This window comes from Puma concolor, chromosome B4, assembly GCF_028749965.1.
Source record: "Puma concolor isolate L17-30 chromosome B4, mPumCon1.1.hap2, whole genome shotgun sequence".
NCBI classification, from domain to species: Eukaryota; Metazoa; Chordata; class Mammalia; order Carnivora; family Felidae; genus Puma; species Puma concolor.
Window position 1 is genome coordinate 21,424,536 of NC_141673.1, and position 20,291 is coordinate 21,444,826.

Below are 20,291 nucleotides of genomic sequence, written 5' to 3' on the forward strand. Positions count from 1 at the left end.
GGGTGGCTCAGTGGGTTAAAGCATATGACTTCAGCTCAGGTCATGATTTCACAGTTTGTGGGATCAAGCCCCATCAGGCTCTATGCTGACAGCAGGGAGCCTGCTTGGGGTTCTCTCACCTTTGCTGTCTCTCTGCCCCCTCCCCTCTTGTGTTCTCTCTCTCAAAATAAATAAATAAACTTGAAAAAAAAATTATAAACTCTAATGTGGCTAAGTTCTCATTCTACTTTTTATGAATTGTAAATTAGGATTTTATGACTACCTTTCCAAAATAATAGATATCTTTAATGCATCACCTCAATGTTATTATTTATAAATAATGTTAAAGGTTCTCTTTGAACTCAACTTATTGTATAATATTAAAACAAAATCTCTAGCAATAAGCTTTCTAAATTAGATAGGTATTGAAATGGAAGGGAGTTTCAATGCTCTAGAAATAGAGGAGTAAGGACTATGTTCATTAATTTCAGAAACGAATGTTTAGTGTCTCAAAGATGACCACTATGATACCTACACTGCCTACAGAAATTAGTTTACTGTAGTAAGCATAGGCGCACACACACACACACACACACACACACACACACACACACACACACAATTATTCTCAGCAGAACATAACAGAAGACTTCAAGGCCAGGGCATGTTTTGGTAATGCAGCTTTGAGGAATGTTTGTTCCTCACAGGAAAAACACCTGGTCAATGATGATAAGTATTCTGCCTGTCCAACATGAAGTCCTGACAAGTCAAGGAAAGCCCTATAAATGGGGATTTGCCTTTTTTTTTTTTTTTTTTTTTTTTTACCTCCATGCACATCATCTTGAAATTCTAACAGTTACACTGTATGGCTGCAAAAATTTATTTTATGCTATCAGTATCTTCTTGCTACACTATTCAGATTATATGCTCATAACTGGGTATCACACAAACACTCTACTTGCAACTCTGTAATGATAACCAGCCTAAATCTAGGAAGGACCGACCAGGCCCTAACCCAACATGATCCAAATAAAATTGTAATTAACAGCTCTTTCACTCTGATCAGCATCTGTCTCTTCATCTTAATTTTCCTTTGGGAAACTACCTTCTTTTACTCTATGCTATCCTAGTAGTACTGTCAAAGTCCCTGAAGCCATGGGATAGGTGCATGATACTAAGTAGGATAAAGAAACTGGTAGGAATTTGATTCATGAGCCTAACTATATAAGACAGAAAATAGAGAAGCTGAGATATTTTGATGGCAGGGCTCTAAAAGGATTGTCTCTCACTCAGTTTCTGTAACCTACATTCCTAAGGTTATCCTGGTTTTCATCCTTCCTAGGGCTGCTGGTCATTTTTCTTTAGATTTGATAAGCTCCCCTTTGTCCCACTGATAAATTTTGTTTTGCTTAGGATAGCCCAAATGAGTTTCTCCTGTTTGCAAGCAAACCCTACCTGATCCATTCATTAATGTCATTGCCACCTGTTTCCTTAAATTGGAAATCTGTGGCTTTTAACACCTTAATATGCTTACTGTGGATTATACAAGAGGTTTTTTGTGTGTAAGTGTGCCTCTATATAAAGTTTTTAAAACAAAACACTCACTAACATTTGTCTCAAGAGTTTTTGACCAACCCTAAGTTAACTTCAAATTTCTTTTCATCCTAAAAATGATACAGTATTTTTGTGAGTGAAATAATACATTTCTTCCAACATAATACTGATCAAAAAACACTTTAATAAATTGGCTTTAGTTTCCACCCTTTCCAATTTATTCTAAATAAAAACCAAATGTTAAACACAAATAAGATTAGTCTTCCCAACTTTAGTATGTATGAATAAAAATGGCAATTTTTATATAAACTACTTAGTTCTAAAAGAGAAATTATATCAGCCAGAAAACATTTTAGCCAATCCCTCCCTATTCATAGTAACACAAAACAGCTTTCCAAGGAATACTGACCAGTGAGACAGTTATGTTTGCGCTCTCGGCTATAAAGAATTAAATTCAAAATGCATTTACTCTTCTAATGAAAGATAACCTAGTCTCAGGAATAGTGTAAGCACTGTTATGGTAGTCTAACTCTTAAATTAAAATATGAGCTGAGATACAGTTTACTGTAATAACTTAGCTAAGCAACCTTTGAAAATTAGCTGAGGATCAAAGTATTCACACAAGTTTAAGATCTAATCTTAGGATGAAAGGTAACACAGATCCTTAACCTACTTTAAAAAGAACACTGAAATTAAACCTTTCGATCACAGCCATTCAAAACTTTAATTCAGAATGTTTCTTAAATATCAAATTTCTCTTCACAGACGCTATGTCCATTTTCTTCATAATCTTCTCTTGTTACTACCATATCTTCAAAATCATCATTCTCTGATATCAATTTTCCACCTTCCCAGGCATAAGTAATAGGGCTAAAAATAAAGTTAAAATAAATGAACCCAGATAATTTTACAGAACTGAAATGCAGAAAACATTCATTAGTAGCTAAAACGTGGCAATCTCTACCCAACCTGATTTAACAGAAAACAAAGTGTAAAAATAAAGCATACGCTTCATAGGAATAAGGCAAACTATTAAAGAAAAGAACCTTGGTCACTAATACAACTAAGTGGTTTCTTGCTTTTTTTTTTTTTAACTTGTACCCTGAATTTATGGACCCTCTCTAAAAAAACAAGATTATAAGCAAAAGATCAAAAATGCATAAAAGTTTGAAAAACACTGTCATAACTGAATCTAAATTCTGTATGTGGCAAAGATATGTCACCTCACTAATTTGCACAACAACCCATGAAACAACATATTATAACATTTTACATATTTGGAAAATGAGGCTCAGAGAGGTTTTCAGTGCTTTCAGTGCTTTTGCTGCTATGCTTTCTTCTAATAAATGAAACATTTAGGAAACACAGCGCATGATACACAGTTACATGGTAGGACAAAGACATTAAGTAAAATTGGGACATATAAAACATCCAGTTTGGTTTGTGAGTTCAAGCCCAGCGTCAGGCTCTGTGCTGACAGCTCAGAGCCTAGAGCCTGCTTCAGATTCTGTGTCTCCCTCTCTCTGCCCAATCTCCTCCACCCTCCCTCCCACTTGTTCTCTGTCTCTCTCTGTAAAAAATGAATAAACATTTTTAAAAATTTAAATAAATAAATAAATAAATAAATAAATAAATAAATAAAACATCCAGTTTGGTTTTATTTCTAACCAAGGTTATATACCTTATGTTATGACTCAATTCTGTTTCTAATGTTCCTCTCCCCCAATTCAGTTTAAAATCTGAAAAATGGTGAAAAGCTAATAAATGTTTTCCTTATTGTATTCCATACATGTAACATTTATATATGTATATGTAAAACAGATATGCAATAAAGACTTGATGAATAAAAGAATGAAAACTCCTTCTGTGGATCCCTTGGCATGTAATGTGTGATGACTTCCATTTAAAATGCAGGATAAAAAACATGTGGGGCAAACAAAACAAAACAAAATAAAAGTGTGGGAAATAAAGAGACATGGTGGAAAAAATAATAATAAAATAAATAAACAGGATGAAAATCCAGTATGCAAAGTATATGGACATTATGCTGATAATCATTACAATATCCAGCAATTGTTTACTCTTTAATCTGATAGCGATAAATTAAGTGAGCAGACAAGGGCCTTCTAGTAACTGCTATTGATTTAGAAAAATTCTATTTTCCTTTAAAACAAGATTCTAAAATTAAGCCTGGGTGGCTCAGTTGGCTAAGTATCCAACTTCGGCTCAGGTCATGATCTCACAGTTCATGAGTTTGAGCCCTGTGTCAGGCTCTGTGCTGACAGCTTAGAGCCTGGAGCCCGCTTCTGATTCTGTGTCTCCCTCTCTCTCTGCCCCTCCCCTGCTCATACTCTATCTGTCTTTCAAAAAATAAACATTAACAAAAAATTTTTTTTTAATTAAGAGTCAGGTATATGGGGTCTTATTTCTAACTCTGCCACTTAAGACTGGGACAGTGGGGAGGGGGCGTTATTTAGACATATATTTGGTAAGAGACATGTATTTGCTCCTGACTCAAGATAAAGAGAACTAGGTTTTAGCCTGGCCACTGCTATTAACTTCCTGTAAAGCCTTTGCCAAATCACGAGCCCTTATTTCTTTATTTACAAAGTAAAAACATTGGACAGGAGGACTTATAAGCCTTTTTTTTAATGTTTTTTATCTTTGAGATAAAGAGATGGAGTGGGGAAAGGGCAGAGAAAAAGGGGGACAGAGGATCCAAAGTGGCCTCTGCAGAGAGCCACAGCAGAGAGCCTGATGTGGGGCTCAAACTCACGAACCACAGTATCATGAACTGAGCTGAAGTCGGATGCTCAGCTGGTGCCACCCAGGCACCCCTATAAGCTTTCTTAAGGTTCTAAAAGTATACCTTATTTTTTCCTCCACAAAAGTGTAATGATACCTGTTTTTCTCATAAAACGGGATAGTGGGTAGATATAAAAGATTTCTGAATCAAAAAAAAAAAAAAAAAATGACCACTGTGGCATGTCGGTGACTCCAGTCAGTTAGGTCTCCAACTTCTGATTTCAGCTCAGGTCATGACTTCCCAGTATGTGAGTTCCAACCCTTCATTGGGCTCCACACTGACCATGTGCTGACAGTACAGAGCCTTCCTGGGGTTCTTTCTCTCTTCCTCTCTCTCTGCCCCTCCTGCATGCTCTATCTCAAAATAAACTTTAAAAAAAAAAAGGCTACTTAAATATAAAAGTTTACTAAAATACAGGTATCCCATTTTTCAAAAGTTTGCATTATGCCACTTCACTTTTACAAGAGACTACATTAGTACCTCTTTTTGCTAACTGAAAAGGATTTTTGCTTTTCCAAATAAAGGCAAAAAGCAAAACAGCATTCAGCATTCATTTTGCAGCGAGCCATTACAGAGGCGGCACACACCTAAGCAGCAAGAGTGGCACCGCTAAGCTTCTCCCCAGGAGCTACACGCGGCATCTCAGCATTGAGCTGCCATAGCTGTGAACTGCGTCCGTGAGCATCTATGCGTTACCTCCATTTATTTTGCATATCCGTTAGCAAGATGTGTCCCAAGGTATCAGAAAAGCCTAAGAGAAATTATTCTTTGGGTCTGCAAATGCTCAAAATTTTTCTATATAAGTTAATAGTAATTGCTTCTTCATTTTAGGCCATTTGACTTAGAAAAGGTTTCAAAGGAATGTTCTACTTTTGGATAGCAGGGGAAACCATTTTTAACAATGGTTTCCAAAACAACTTACAAATTGACATAATTTATCTTCATGGTTAGTTCTTACATTTCTATTATTCTTGATAGAAACTGTCAAGAAATGACACATCTTAGATAAAAAAATCAGATTATAACCTGATTGCTTTGCCGGTAAAAATCTCTTAGGAATGAGGATTGATTTACTATATGGATACTATCTTATATTAATTGAGCACCCATTATGTACCAACCATTATGGCTGGCACTTTACATACTTCATCCCATTTAGTCCACTGAAATGTCAGGTTTATTAATTCAATTTTTGAGAAAGGGAAAATGAGGATTCCAAAAGTGAAATAAACCTGCCAGAACCAGGCTTAAACTCAAGTCTGCCTATTGACCATTTTACCTACAAAATGACTTCCATGTTTTATCTATCAGCCAACACTTACTTTTCAGGCAGCACAACTGAAACATCATAATCTGTTGGAGTGAGACATCGAACTTCTGAGTAAACCCGATCTCTAAATCCCGGGAAAAGGGAATTTCCTCCTGTCAAAACAATGTTCTTAAAAAAATGCGGCTGCATTTCTTTAAGGGGGGGGGGGGGAAGAAGAAGAAAAAAAGGCATCAGAAAATCTGTTTACTTATCTTTCTGGAAAGACGAATATAAGGGTTTAAGTAAAAGCCATCAGTTATAGTAACTGGTTTGGAAACTACATACTTTTTTAATAACCATAAGAATTATTTATAATATTTCATAATGAGGTTAAAATTTACAGAAATTGACACATCAAACAGAATGAAATATGACCTCACAGATCTTTGAAAGAAAGGCTAAGGTGAAGGAGTTGAACTACTAACTACTTGTTACATACACATATAAGCTACACATAAATGGGTAACATTCTAGAAGCAGACAGTTGATAATTATACTTCTTCCCTAAAATGGAGGAGGTCTTTCCATAAATTGAGATTGTAAGCTAGTGTAAGGCTAACATGGAGGGCCTTCAAGACATTTTAACTTGGAAGCCCAAATTTCCATGTTATCTCATTGAGACAGACATAATTATTTACATTTGATAGTGAAAAATACCCATAATCCATAATAATAAAGCATCTTTTGTTCTACACTCATTAAAGTTACATACTGGCAAACATTAAGTGCCACATTGTTAGCTGGTATTAAAAGTCTACTAAGCATCATGGGGAAATCTATGAGGAGTCAATTAATAAATACCAGCCACCATACCCAAAGCTTCTGTTCACAAAACAGGGGCAGAGTTCCCTTATATTGACACTGAGCCTCATGACATTAAAGCAGTATGGTATAAACTGCTGTATACCAATAACTGCAACCTTGTATAAAATGTGAAATTAATGAGACAACACAGAAACAGTTGTGAAATAATTATACTAAGGTGATAGCATTATGTGATTTTCTTCTCTCTCTCTCTTTTTTTTTTAAATGGGAGGAAAGGACATTGCAAGTGCTAGATTTGTTCCAATCTAGGAAGACACTTGGAAGATATAAAAGTACTCTCTAAAACTCTAGAAAATTATGTAGGTGAAGCTTGCTTCAGGAGAACTCACACATCACTGAAAAGCACCATACTTCAGCTTCATTAAAGTTAACTTCCTGTAGGGATGCCTGGGTGGCTCAGTAGGTTAAGCATCTGACTCTTGATTTCAGCTCAGGTTATTATCTCACAGCTCGTGAGTTCAAGTCCCATGTTGTGCTCTGCACTGACAGCGTGGAGCTTTCTTGGGATTCTCTCACTACCTCTCTCTCTGCCTCTGCCCCTGCTCTCTCTCTAATAAATAAATAAACACTAAAAAAAGTTAACTTCCTGTATATTATTCCAAATGAAACTAGAAGAATCCAATCCCATCAATAGCTAGAAACTATAGCTTTGTTAAATTATAAATTTTGATTCTCTGTAAATAAATATGAGTTAAATTAAAACTTTTCTAAAATGGACATGGCAACTTAATAGTCATGGAGAGATTAATTTCTTCAAGGTTTTTTTTTTTAATGTTTATTTACTTTTGAGAGAGAGAGACAGAGTGCAAGTGGGGGAGGGACAGAGAGCAAAGGAGATGCAGAATCTAAAGCAGGCTCTAGGCTCTGAGCTGTCAGCATGGAACCTGATGCAGGGCTCAGACCCACGGACTGGACCGTGAGATCATGACCTGAGCCAAAGTCGGTTGCTTAACCAACTGAGCCACTGAGGCACCCCTAATTTCTTCAAGTTTAAATAGACCATAATAACATTCCCTGTATCAAATTTCTAATCTAGGACCAATAAAGTAAGAATTATTCAAGTGCACTATGTAATTTGGAAATCTATGCAAATAAAACAGACTTTGCACTTGCCCAAAATTACTTAGAAAGTTCAGATGATTTCTCTATGGCTCACAGAGCTTACGATTTTTTTAGAAATATCATTACGTCTCAATACTTTAATTATTCATGTACCTTCAGGTAAGTTCTGAATTGAATAGACAATAGCTTCTGGAATACCCATTTCTTGAATGCCTATATCAGAAGGATTAAAGAGTATTTCTGGAACAGCAAATCTCTCATTGGCCAGACGAAGAATTTGTTCCCCAGATTTATATTTTCCACTTAACACCATCTCTTCCCTTGGCTTAAAGAAAAATAAGATAAAAAAGTTTAAGCTACATTTTCTAGTTCATATGACTAATAACATTTAGTAACATGCTATTTTAACATATTAATCATATTCTCGGAAGTTTCAGGATTCTCAAAAGTTAGAAAAATGTGGCCTTCTCTGTTGCCTAATCTACACAAAGAAGTAATTGCTGACTCTACTGTAGCTGTTCCCCAAAAGATGATCTGGCTAAATTATTCCACACATTTTAAAACAGAAAGAAAGAAAAGGAGAAAAGAGGAGAGGGGACCTTATATCCTACCTATAATAATAGACCAATTTCAGTTTCTAGAGAACAAAGAAGATACTCTAAAAAACATTTACTAAGTCTAGAGGTGCCTGGGTGGCTCAGTCAGTTGAGTGTTGGACTCTTGATTTTGGCTCAGGTCATGATCTCATGGTTAATGGGATCAAGCTCTGCATCAGTCTCTGTACTGATGGCATGGAGCCTGCTTGGGATTCTCTCTCTCCCTCTTTCTCTGCCGCTCCCTCACTTATGCTGTTTCTGTCAAAATAAATAAACATTTGAAAAAACATTTTCTGGAGCATCTGGGTGGCTCAGTCGGTTGGGAGTCCGACTTCAGCTCAGGCCGTGATCTCACGGTTCATGGGTTCGAGCCCCATGTCAGGCTCTGTGCTGACAGCTCGGAGCCTAGAACTTGCTTCAGATTCTGTGTCTCCCTCTTTCTCTGCTCCTCCCCCACTTGTTCTCTCTCTCTCTCTCAAAAATAAACACTTAAAAAAATTTTTTTAAACCATTTACTGTCTTATGTTTCTATCACTACCCACCTTGACTCTCTTATTTTTTATTTATTTATTTATTTATTTGCTTGCTTGCTTATTTATTTATTTATTTATTTATTTATTTATTTATTTATTTATTTATTTATTTTTAAGTAAGCTCTATGCTCAACATGACATTTGAACTCAGGACCCTGAGATCGAGTTGTATGTTCTACCAACTGAGCCAGCAAGGAGCCTCTACTCTCCTATTTCACATGTTTATTGGACCTTGTGGCTCTGTTCAGTAGGATTTCTCCTTTCCCTTGTATAAAAAAAATTAAATATTTAAATTTATTTATTCAATCTTCAAAAATAAATTTTGAAATCCATGGACTTTATCAATGAAATTTTCTTGTTATTTACTGCTGAGATGTGTTCCTGAAGAGACTAGAAAAAAATAATCTTTTTTTTTTTTTAAATAATCTTCTACCACATTCTATACCATTAAAATAATGGTCCTTTCCAATTTTACTAAGAATCATCAGCTTGGGCACCTGGGTGGCACAGTTGGTTAAGCATATGATTTTGGCTCAGGTCATGATCTCACAGTTCATGAGTTTGAGCCCTGTTGACAGCTCGGAGCCCGGAGCCTGCTTCAGATTCTGTGTCTCCTCTCTCTCTGCCCCTCTCCTTCTTTTTCTCTCCCTCTCTCTCAAAAAATAAACATTAAAAAAAATTTTTTTTTTAGTATCATCAGTTCTTCTAGATTCAGTTATAGACATTCATTTGCAATTATATATGCAATTTTCCTCCTGGAACAGAGTATAACCCAATCCTTTATATAAGTATAAAATACCTCAAATAGATAAAAATCTTAATAATTACTAAAGACTAGGGGACCTGGGTGGCTCAGTTGGTTAAGCATCTGACTTTGGCTAGGGTCATGACCTCCTGGTTCATGAGTTTGAGCCCCGCAACAGGCACTGTGCTGACAGCTCAGAGCCTGGAGCCTGCTTCGGATTCTGTATCTCCCTCACTCTCTGTCCTTCCCCTACTCGTGCTCTCTTTCTTTCTCAAAACTAAATAAACATTAAAAAAATTACTAAAGACTAATGTATTTAAAGAACATTATACATCCTTTAATATAATCAGTACATACAATATATTCCTTCCACTACATTGCCTCTCTTAACCTGGATATAATTCTAAATTCTATCATTGGAAATTCCAAGCTCAAAACATTATTCTTAAATAAGAATATCCAAAATTACGTAATTTTCATAATACTCTAGGTAGAACAAGGAAAACTGCAAACCACTTTTAACCCAATAAACTATTACAGTAGCAAAAGAAAAAAGTGTTATTCCTTCATAGTATTCTTCCTTCTCAGGCAGAAATAAAAAATATTTCCTATAAATTTATTAACTTATAAATTCACTTAAAAGTGATACTGGCTTGGGTTTAAAGGATATAACTCATTTTTTCAACATCAAAATAATCTGGAACAGATGTAAACTTGGGAGAAATTCAAGTGACAAAACATTAGAGATTATGTAATCCATTACCAAGATTTTACAAAAGAGGATCATGTGACTATCCCCGGATCAAATATCTCAACTAGGGGAAAGAGCCAGAACTAGATAGCCTTGTTGACTGTTGGCTCTAAAGCCATTAATCATTAATACGTAATCTGGAACTACAAGTAGTTTCTGTTTTAAGAGTACAACTCCAAAAAGATTTTTTAGGACATACACAAATGAAGGAATTTAGAAGAGCTGCTATTTTAGTCAATGTAGGCCATGATTACCACACAGTCTCATAAATTTTGTTCCGATATTGTAAAAGAAATGATCAGTTTAAATTACAATGGCTCTGCACAAGGTGTTACCATAATCATTATGAACCTGATTTTCTCAACTTAAGTCCATTTTACTTTATTAGGCATCCTCTTTCTGATAAGAAAATTGCAATTTGTATCAGTTGTAATCAGTAAAAATATCACAGAGCCTATTACTGTTATTGTTACTATCATTAAGTACTAGAAAATGGAGGTTGTACCTTTTTCCAAGCACTCAAAAATACTTTCTTTATTTTTTCTTTATTTTATTTTTTATTAAAAAAAATTTTTTTTATGTTGATTCATTTTTGAAAGACAGAGACACAGCACAAACAGGGGTGGGGCAGAGAGAGAGGGGGACACAAAATCTGAAACAGGCTCCAGGCTCTGAGCTGTCAGCACAGAGCCCGACGCAGGGCTCAAACTCACAAACCGCGAGATCATGACCTGGGCCGAAGTCGGATGCTCAACCGACTGAGCCACCCAGCACCCCTCTTTTTTTTTTTTTTTCCCTTGTAGAGAGAGAAAGCATGAGAGCACGAGCAGGCTGAGGGGCAGAGAAACAGGGAATCCCAAGCAGGCTCAATGCCCAGTGTGGAGCCAGGTGTGGGGCTTGATCACACAACGCTGGGATCATGACCTGAGCTTAAGTCAGGAGTCAGACATTAAACAGACTGAGCCACCCCAGCACCCCTAAATATATTCTTGAATAGTTTTAACAATATTCTGAGTATAAGAGCTCTCAAATAATTATAAGTTTTTCATTTCATGTAGTTATTATTTTTCTAATTTCATAAACATATATAAAAGCAAATAAATAAAAAATTTAAAAATATAAACATATATCAGCTCTCATCAAAGTTGTTACATATCAGGCAACAATGAAGTTAACCAAGTACTAAACTCAATACACTTTAGAATTAATTCTAACACATACGAAATAAAACTGTTTCTAAATCTTAAAATTATTGGAGTGCCTAGTGGTTAAATAAAAAAAATAAAAAATAAATCTTAAAATTATTAAGAGATACATATACATAATTTTTTGTTTGTATTTTGTTATTTTAGGTCTTTTTTCCCAAATATGCACATGACTTAACATGTACAGGTCGCCTCTGAACATCAGTTTGAACTGCACGGGTTCACTTATATGCAGATTTTTTTTTTTTTTTACAGTACATTACTGTAAATGTATTTTCTCTTCTTTATGATTTTCTTAATAACTTTTTCTTTTTTCTAGCTTACTTTATTATAAGAATGCAGTATATAATGCATATAGCATACAAAATATGTGTTAATCAACTTTATGTTATCAGTAAGGCTTCTAGTCATCAGTAGGCAAGTAGTAGTTAAGTTTTTTGGGGGAAAGGGGACGGGTCAAGGTATATGCAGATTTCAACTGCATGGGGGCAGGGGGGTGTCAGCTGTTCAAGGGTCAACTATATTGTGAATAAATTACAAATTTTAACATTGACAAAGTAAAGATTAAACCATTATTTTTGAAGTAAAAATTCAATGCAACATTCTATCATCTAGCAAAAGTTGAGGCCAACTGACTCTGTCTACTCAATTGATATTAAAGTCCACAAGTTAAAAAGGAGTCTATAGGGGCGCCTGGGTGGCGCAGTCGGTTAAGCGTCCGACTTCAGCCAGGTCACGATCTCACGGTCTGTGAGTTCGAGCCCCGCGTCGGGCTCTGGGCTGATGGCTCGGAGCCTGGAGCCTGTTTCCGATTCTGTGTCTCCCTCTCTCTCTGCCCCTCCCCTGTTCATGCTCTGTCTCTCTCTGTCCCAAAAATAAATAAACGTTGAAAAAAAAAAATTAAAAAAAAAAAAAAAAAGGAGTCTATAGCCTATGACCAGATATTGTTCACAAAACCAAAGGCCAATAAAAGAGCTGCAGGGATGCCTGGCTGGCTCAGTCAGTTAAGCATCTGACTCTTGATTTTCGCTCAGGTCATGATCTCATGGTTGCTGAGTTCGAGACCCACATCGGACTCCTTGCTGACAGTGCAGAGCCTGCTTGGGATTGTCTCTCTCTCTCTCTCTCTCTCTCCTTCTCCCTCTGCCCCTCCCCTGTGCTCACTCTCTCTCTCTCAAAATAAATAAACTTAAAAAAAAAAAAAAAGAGCTGCAAACAATATTATGTACCTTCTGCCTTTTTTCTCCAAAGACAATGAGTAAAACAATGGTCAATTCAAGGAATAACATCTCTATTGGCTAACTATATAAGATGCAGGTTTGAGTAAACAGGGCTTAAAATCTGGCAAGGAGAAAATCGGTGGCATTTAGCAGATAATGTCTAGTAAACTGATAGGGTGTCATTTGCAGGGCAGGAGAGAATACATTTAAAAAAAGAAAAAAATTTATAGACTTAGTTGATGGTACAATTATCTGGAAGAGATTTTTATAAGATTAAGTTATCAAACTTAAGCACTAAGCATTTCCAGGGACAAGAACTAAGAACATGGATATAGATTATTTTTCAAGTGCCCTGGGTGATTCCAACAATCAGTCAGGTTTGGAGAAATTGGGAATCACTGAGTCTTTACTCAGGGTCCATCCCTGCAGAAATATAGATGACTTTACTACCATTAACTCTACAAAGTGCTTTAAATTATCCGTAAGGTGCTTTATATAACTGGAGTATTTTAATGAGTAATAATATATGAAGATGGTGTTGTCTATATATTTGCAGTTTTCATTGTCTTGTAAATAAAGTACAACTTGGGCTTCCAGTTCACGAACAAGCAACTTGATCTCATAATTTGTTCCAACACCCACTTCTAAAAGCCAACCTACAACCTTCCACAAGGATCTGTTTCTAAGAACATTACAGGATGACTTCAATTTTATGAGGCTTTGGGTAGCCTTCTCAGAATTCTGACTTGTATTTCACTTCAATAGTATGGTTAAAAAAAAAAAATATATATATATATATATATATATATTTAATTTTAGGCATATAAAAAAGTATAAATAATTTAAAGAAGTATAAAATCCATGTATTCATGAATTAGTTTGATACTTCATACATTATCACTCCCCCCTTTTTTTAAATTTTTTTTTAAGTTTATTTATTTATAGAGAGACAGAACGAGCAGGGGAGGGGAAGAGAGGAGACCCTAAGCAGGTTATGCACTGTCAGCGCAGAGCCCAATGTGGGGCTCAAACTCACGAACTGCAGGTCATGACCTGAGCCAAAACCAAGAGTCAGAGGCTTAACCGACTGAGCCACCCAGGAGCCGCCCTCCCCCACCCCCTGTCTTTTAAATTTTTTTTTTATCACTCCCCTTTTTAATTTGGTGTTATCATTCCAGTTTTATACTTTTAATTCACACTTATGTATTCTTTTTTTTTAATGTTTATTCATTTTTGAGAGAGACAGAAAGACAGAGCATGAGTAGGGGAGGGGCAGAGAGAGAGGGAGACACAGAATCCAAAGCAAACTCAGGCTCTGAGTTGTCAGCACAGAGCCAGATGTGGGGCTAGAAACCCACCAGTCGTGAGATCATGACCTGAGCCAAAGTTGAACACTCAACTGACTGAACCATTCAGGCACCCCAATACTTATATATTCTTAAACAACATAAATTATTATTCCACACAGCCTGAAACTATATATATCCTCCTAAAACTTGCTTAAAGACATCATGTTTTAGACAGAAACATGTTTGTGAGATTTATCCATGATTATCATGTAGCGCTATTTCATTTTCACTATTGCTTATTTTATGAACATGTCAAAATTTATTTATTCTCCTCCATTAGCGGATATTTGGGCTTTTCCCTCTTTCACTCTTTTAAAGTATACTGCAGTGAATGATACCATAAATGTTTCCTTGTAGAAATATGCTTACATTTCTGACCAAAGATTTTTAACTTCCCAACAGTCCTCCATCAAGCCAGCTAAAAGGGCAAACTTCACATTTACCCAAACATAGAACTGATAGTTTACCTGAACAGATCAAAGATAAGGAGAAATTATTTTGACATCCAAGATAAACTGCTGCTCAACACTTTGAAAGTGCACTGGATTTTGCCCTTTTCCACTACAATCTGATCATATCAGACCAAACAAGTAAAATTCAGTCATGTCTGCTATGTCAATAATTTTCACAACTGGAAAACAACCAAGCTCTAACTGGATTTAAACTAATTCTTAAGAAAATAGAAAAGGGTTACCCATAATATAGGTAATGATCCTATCTATCTCCAGATTTGTCCCTTGTGCTATCATTCAGCTGATAGTCCTTTTTCTAAATAACTTTAATGAGATATTTATTAATCACTTATACACTTGTGCCTGGAGAAAAGGCCACCAGGAAAGCAGTTATCAACAACTCTGTAAGACTCTACCAAACCCAACTAGATTTTTTCAAATCTGCCTGAGGTGGTCACTTCAAGAAATGTCATTGAGGATTTTTTAAATTACCTTACAAAAGCCCTTTTTAATTGTACTGAAGTCAGGCAAAACATAGTCTATCATTACTGTATTTTCTTCTCCTTTCAACCTGGAAAACGAAATAGAGATACGTGAAATAATTAACTATGTATAAAATTACCCAAGAATCAACTTTCTGATTCTTAGATTACTATTATACATACTTTGCAATATCCATATCTCTATAAAAATCCCGAGACACATAGCATACATCTTCTTTCACTTGATTAATCACATGCGTTTCATCCATAACATGTAGCTGCCTAAATGGAAATAAAAACAGTAAAATTTGAAATGGAAAAATGTAAGTCTAATTTATAATTACCACTTAAAATATTTTTTCTGGGACGCCTGGGTGGCTCAGTTGGTTAAGCGTCCAACTTCAACTCAGGTCTCAAACTCTCGGTTTGTGAGTTTGAGCCACGCATCAGACTTTGTGCAACAGCTTGGAGCCTGGAGACGGTTTTGGATTCTGTGTCTCCCTCTCTCTCTGAGCCTCCCCTGCTTATGCTCTGTCTCTCTCTCTCAAAAATAAATAAAGATTAAAAAAAAATTTTTAGGGGCGCCTGGGTGGCGCAGTCGGTTAAGCGTCCGACTTCAGCCAGGTCACGATCTCGCGGTCTGTGAGTTCGAGCCCCGCGTCAGGCTCTGGGCTGATGCCTCAGAACCTGGAGCCTGTTTCCGATTCTGTGTCTCCCTCTCTCTCTGCCCCTCCCCCGTTCATGCTGTGTCTCTCTCTGTGCCAAAAATAAATAAACGTTGGAAAAAAAAAATTAAAAAAAAAAAAAAAAAAAATTTTTAATAAAAAAAATAAAATATTTTTTCTGGAATTAAATCTTTGGGTAATTGATTTTTTTAATATTAAATTTCTGAATGTGTAAGATATTTTCAACTTTATGGAATAATTATACTTCAATTGTATATAATCTCCACATTACCCCTCTGAGGGCACATATCAGTTCAGTTTGCACAAAGAAATTGAAAATGAAGGCTTTAAGTATGGTAAGGCTTATCCAATTAGAGAGCAAACCTTTTCCTCTAACCATTCTGAATAGAATCTTGCTAAAATGACTTAATTCTTTATACTTTCTTTTCTGATTATAGCAGTATTGTGGGTTAGCACACAGTACCTGGCACATAGTAGATGCCTAATAAATATCTGATGAGTGAATCCAAGAAAACACAGGCTTAATGAAGAAAACAAAGATGCTTTAAAAACCAAAACTGAAGACAACACAAACAAATGGAAAGATATTCCATGCTCATGACTTAGAACAATAAATGTTATTAAAATGCCCACACTACCCAAAGCAATCTACAAATTCAATGTAATCTCTATCAAAATACCAAAGTATCTTTCAGAGAACTAGGACAAATAATCCTAAAATTTGTATGGAACAACAAAAGACACCAAAAAGCCAAAGCAATCTTGAAAAAGAACAAAGCTGGGGCGGTATCATAATCCCAGACTTCAAGATATGCAACAAGGTAAACTACAAAGTTATAGTAATAAGAACAGCATGGTACTGGCAGAAAAACAGCCACATAGATCAATGGAAGAACATCAAGCCCAGAAATATACCCATGTTTATATGGTCAATTAATCTACAACAAAGGAAGCAAGGATATATAATGGGGAAAAGATAGTCTCTTCATTTGGTGTTGGAACACTGGAGAGATACATGCAAAAGAATGAACCTGGGCGACTTTCTTACTCTATACACAAAAACAAACTCAAAATAGATTATTAAAGACCTAAATGTGAGATCTGAAACCATAAAACTCCTTAAAGAAAACAAGCAGTAATATTTTGGACACTGGCTTCAGCAACATTTTCCTAGATATGTCTCCTCAGGCCAAGGAAACAAGCAAAACAAAAACTATTGGGAGTATACCAATATAAAAATCTTTCATACGGTGAAAGGAACCATTAACAAAATGAAAAGACAACCTACTGAATGGGAGAAGATATTTATAAATGATATATCTGAAATGATATATCTGATAAGGGGTTAATATCCAAAATATATAAAGATATTTTATAACTCAACACCAAAACAAAGAAAAAAACAAACAAATAATCTGATTAAAAATGGGAAGAGGACCTGGATAGACATTTTACCAAAGACAACATGCAGAGGCCACGAGACACATGAAAAGACACTCAACATCACTCTCATCAGGGAGATGCAAATCAAAACCACAGTGAGATATCACCTCACACCTGTCAAAATGGCTAGTATCAAAAAGACAAAAAATAACAGGTGTTGGCAACAATATAGAAAAAGAAAAACTCTCAAGCGCTATTGGTGGGAATGTAAATTTGTACAGCCACTGTGGAAAATAGCATGGAGTCCTCAAAAAATTAAGAATAGAGGGGTACCTGGTTGGCTCAGTTGGTTAAGCGTCTGGCTTGGGTTCAGGTCATGATCTCAGTTTGTGAGTTTGAGCCCCACATTAGGCTCTCTGCTGTCAGCCCAGAGCCCACTTTGGATCCTCTGTCTCCCTCTCTCTCTGTCCCTCCCTCACTCTCTCTCGCTCTCAAAAATAAACCTTTTTTTTTACAGTTAAAAACAGAAATATCATATGATCCACTAATTTACCCAAAGAAAACAAAAAGCCTAATTTGAAAAAATATATGTACCCCTTTTTTTGAAGCATTATTTATAATAGACAAAATATGGTAGCAACTTTATTGCCAATTGATAAATGGATAAAGAAAATGTGATGTACACCCACACCCACACACTGAAATACTAAGCTGTCATAAAAAAGAATGAGATCTTGCCATTTGTGACAACATGGATAAACTTAGATGATTTTATGCTAAATGAAATAAGTCAGATAAAGACAAATCATACATGATTTCATTTCTTTGTGGAATCTAAAGAACAAAACAAACAAAGCAAAAACTGACCTGTTAATACAGAGAACTGGTAGTTGCCAAAGGGGAGAAGGTGGGGGGATGGGCAAAATAGGTGAAGAGGTGTAGGAGGTACAGGCTTCCAGTTATGGAATAAGTCACGGACATGAAAGGTACAGCATAGAGAATATAGTCAACGGTAGTGGTGACAGATGGTAGTTACACTTATAGTAAGACAACATAGAGTTGTCAAATTACTATGTTGTACACCTGAAATCAATGTAACATGTGAACTATGCTTCAATTAAAAAAATGCAAAAGAAAGAACAAAAATGTGAAGTTATTTCCTTTGAATATTTTTCTCTACACATATATACTACATTTACTTTTTTAGACTAAACATCATCTCACATTTTCTTATGCTATGATTCTTTAAAAATATGGTTATTTATGGTCCCATGATATTTATTAGAGCGATCTATGAGTATGTACTTATTAGCATTCCTACTGTTGGAAGTTTAGGTCAGGGAAGAAAGATACTTGTGTGTGTATAAACATGGACTTTGGTTTTGTTGTTGTTTTTTTTAAATACGCTCTATGGTCAACTTGGGGCTTGAACTCATGACCCCAAGATCAAAAGTTGCATGCTCTACTGACTGAGCCAGCCAGGCACCCCAGACACCTTGGTTGAATCACAACTTAGCAACCAAGCTACTTGACCTCTCTGGGACTCAATCTCTTCAACTCTAAAGGGGTCATGATAATAAGATCACCGACAACACATCTGTGAGAAGTAAATTATTCTAATTATACATAAAGTATTTAGCATAATCCATATACTTAATAAGTAAAAAACATTATTATTGCTTCCTTTTGCTTTTTGTTACCTTCATATACACCATGTTTTACCTTAAGACTCACTATTGCACCAATGAAAAGAAAAGATGGTAATTAAACTATGACAATTCTAAGGTATCAACAGCTGGAAGATCTGTCCCAACTAGAGATGTGGAAAAAGTATACCTCAAAATCGAAGCACTACAGGTATTTTTATCTATATCTCGGATTATCTCGTTATTTATTCACACTCTAGAACATAGAATTTGAAATACTGTTAGTATATTGGTATATTGCCAAACTGTTTACCAGAAAAGATATTTCAAGTTATGCTCTGATCAGCAGCTCTACTAGGAAGTACCATGAAAAAGAGGAACACTAGGGGTGCCTGGGTGGCTCAGTCGGTTAAGCATCTGACTTCAGCTCAGGTTGTGATCTTACAGTTCACGAGTTCGAGCCCTGCATCGGGCTTGTACTGACAGCTCAGAGCCTGGAGTCTGCTTCAGATTCTGTGTCTCCCTCTCTCTCTGACCCTCCCCTGCTCGCACTCTGTCCCTCTCTCTCAAAAATAAACATTAGAAAATTTTTTTTCGAAAAGAAACAGAGGAACTCTTATTGTTAACCCATATATCCCAACCTCCTAAATAAATGCTCAATAAATATTTTAACTGAATCTGTAGTTACTACAGATGTTTAACATTTTTTTTATGTCTGAGAATTATCCATTTATATATTGTGACTGTATGTAACTCTAATGATTAACTGTGCTACTGAACATTTGTTTTCTGAGAATCATCTAGTAACCATTTCATACCAAGGTAATGCTTTTTTTATGGATCAATAAGAGCCCTTAATATATTAAAGATAACAATTTGGTGTCACATTTATTCCAAATTTTTCAGGTTTATGTTTGTATTTGTTTTCTTTACAAATGCTTGAAACTAGTGGTTTTCCAGACTAGAAGGGGACAAAGAGGGATGAGAATGCTGGTAATATTCTCCTTGAACTGTGTTCTGGTTACCTGGGTATATTGTTTTTAAAAATTCATTGGATTATACATTCCAGGCTTGTAAACTTTACTCTTTTAATTAAATATTTTCTTGTTGTGGTTTTATTTTTATATTTAAGTCTTGAATCCATTTGAACTTTAGAATATGAAGCAAAGGAAAATTTTTCTCCAAACAGCCAACTTTCCCTGTATCCTTTCTTAATCAATCTCCTCTTCAATGGTTTCTGATGCTTTTTTTAAAATTTTTTTTAACGTTTATTAATTTCTGAGACAGTGAGAGACAGAGCATGAACGGGGGAGGGCCAGAGAGAGGGAGACACAGAATCTGAAGCAGGCTCCAGGCTCTGAGCTGTGAGCACAGAGCCCTACGTGGGGCTTAAACCCACAAACCGTGAGATCATGACCTGAGCTGAAGTCCGACACTCAACCAACTGAGCCACTGAGGCTCATAACTGTTTCTAAGTATTTTTGCCACCTTGTTCTTTTCAAGCTGAACTTCAACAGCCTTCCTTTTTAAAATATATGAATTTTTTCCACTCAGCATGGAGAAATGATTAAGTGCACAGGCTCTGGACTCAGACTGTCTGGGGTTTGATTAACATCTTCATCTGCCTGAACTTTCTCTGCCTTTCCGATTTGCTGCTTCTAATCTGATGGGGATAGAGGAACTAAATATCCAAACCTTTTGAAACTGA

The 20,291-nt window shown here is 35.9% G+C and overlaps 1 protein-coding gene across 1 annotated transcript in view; it reads right to left on the reverse strand.

Annotated features, from left to right (window-relative positions):
• Positions 1–1,697: 1,697 nt before the first annotated feature.
• ACTR6 (actin related protein 6) overlaps positions 1,698–20,291 on the reverse strand; it is a 28,187-nt gene continuing 9,593 nt past the window's right edge. Inside the window, exons 7-11 of the mRNA XM_025926691.2 lie at positions 15,052–15,150; positions 14,879–14,957; positions 7,689–7,860; positions 5,662–5,800; positions 1,698–2,403 (exon numbers count right to left, since the gene is read on the reverse strand). Coding sequence (XP_025782476.1) covers positions 2,274–2,403; positions 5,662–5,800; positions 7,689–7,860; positions 14,879–14,957; positions 15,052–15,150 — 619 coding nt within the window. The 3' untranslated portion in view covers positions 1,698–2,273. The remainder of the gene's footprint in view (positions 2,404–5,661; positions 5,801–7,688; positions 7,861–14,878; positions 14,958–15,051; positions 15,151–20,291) is intronic.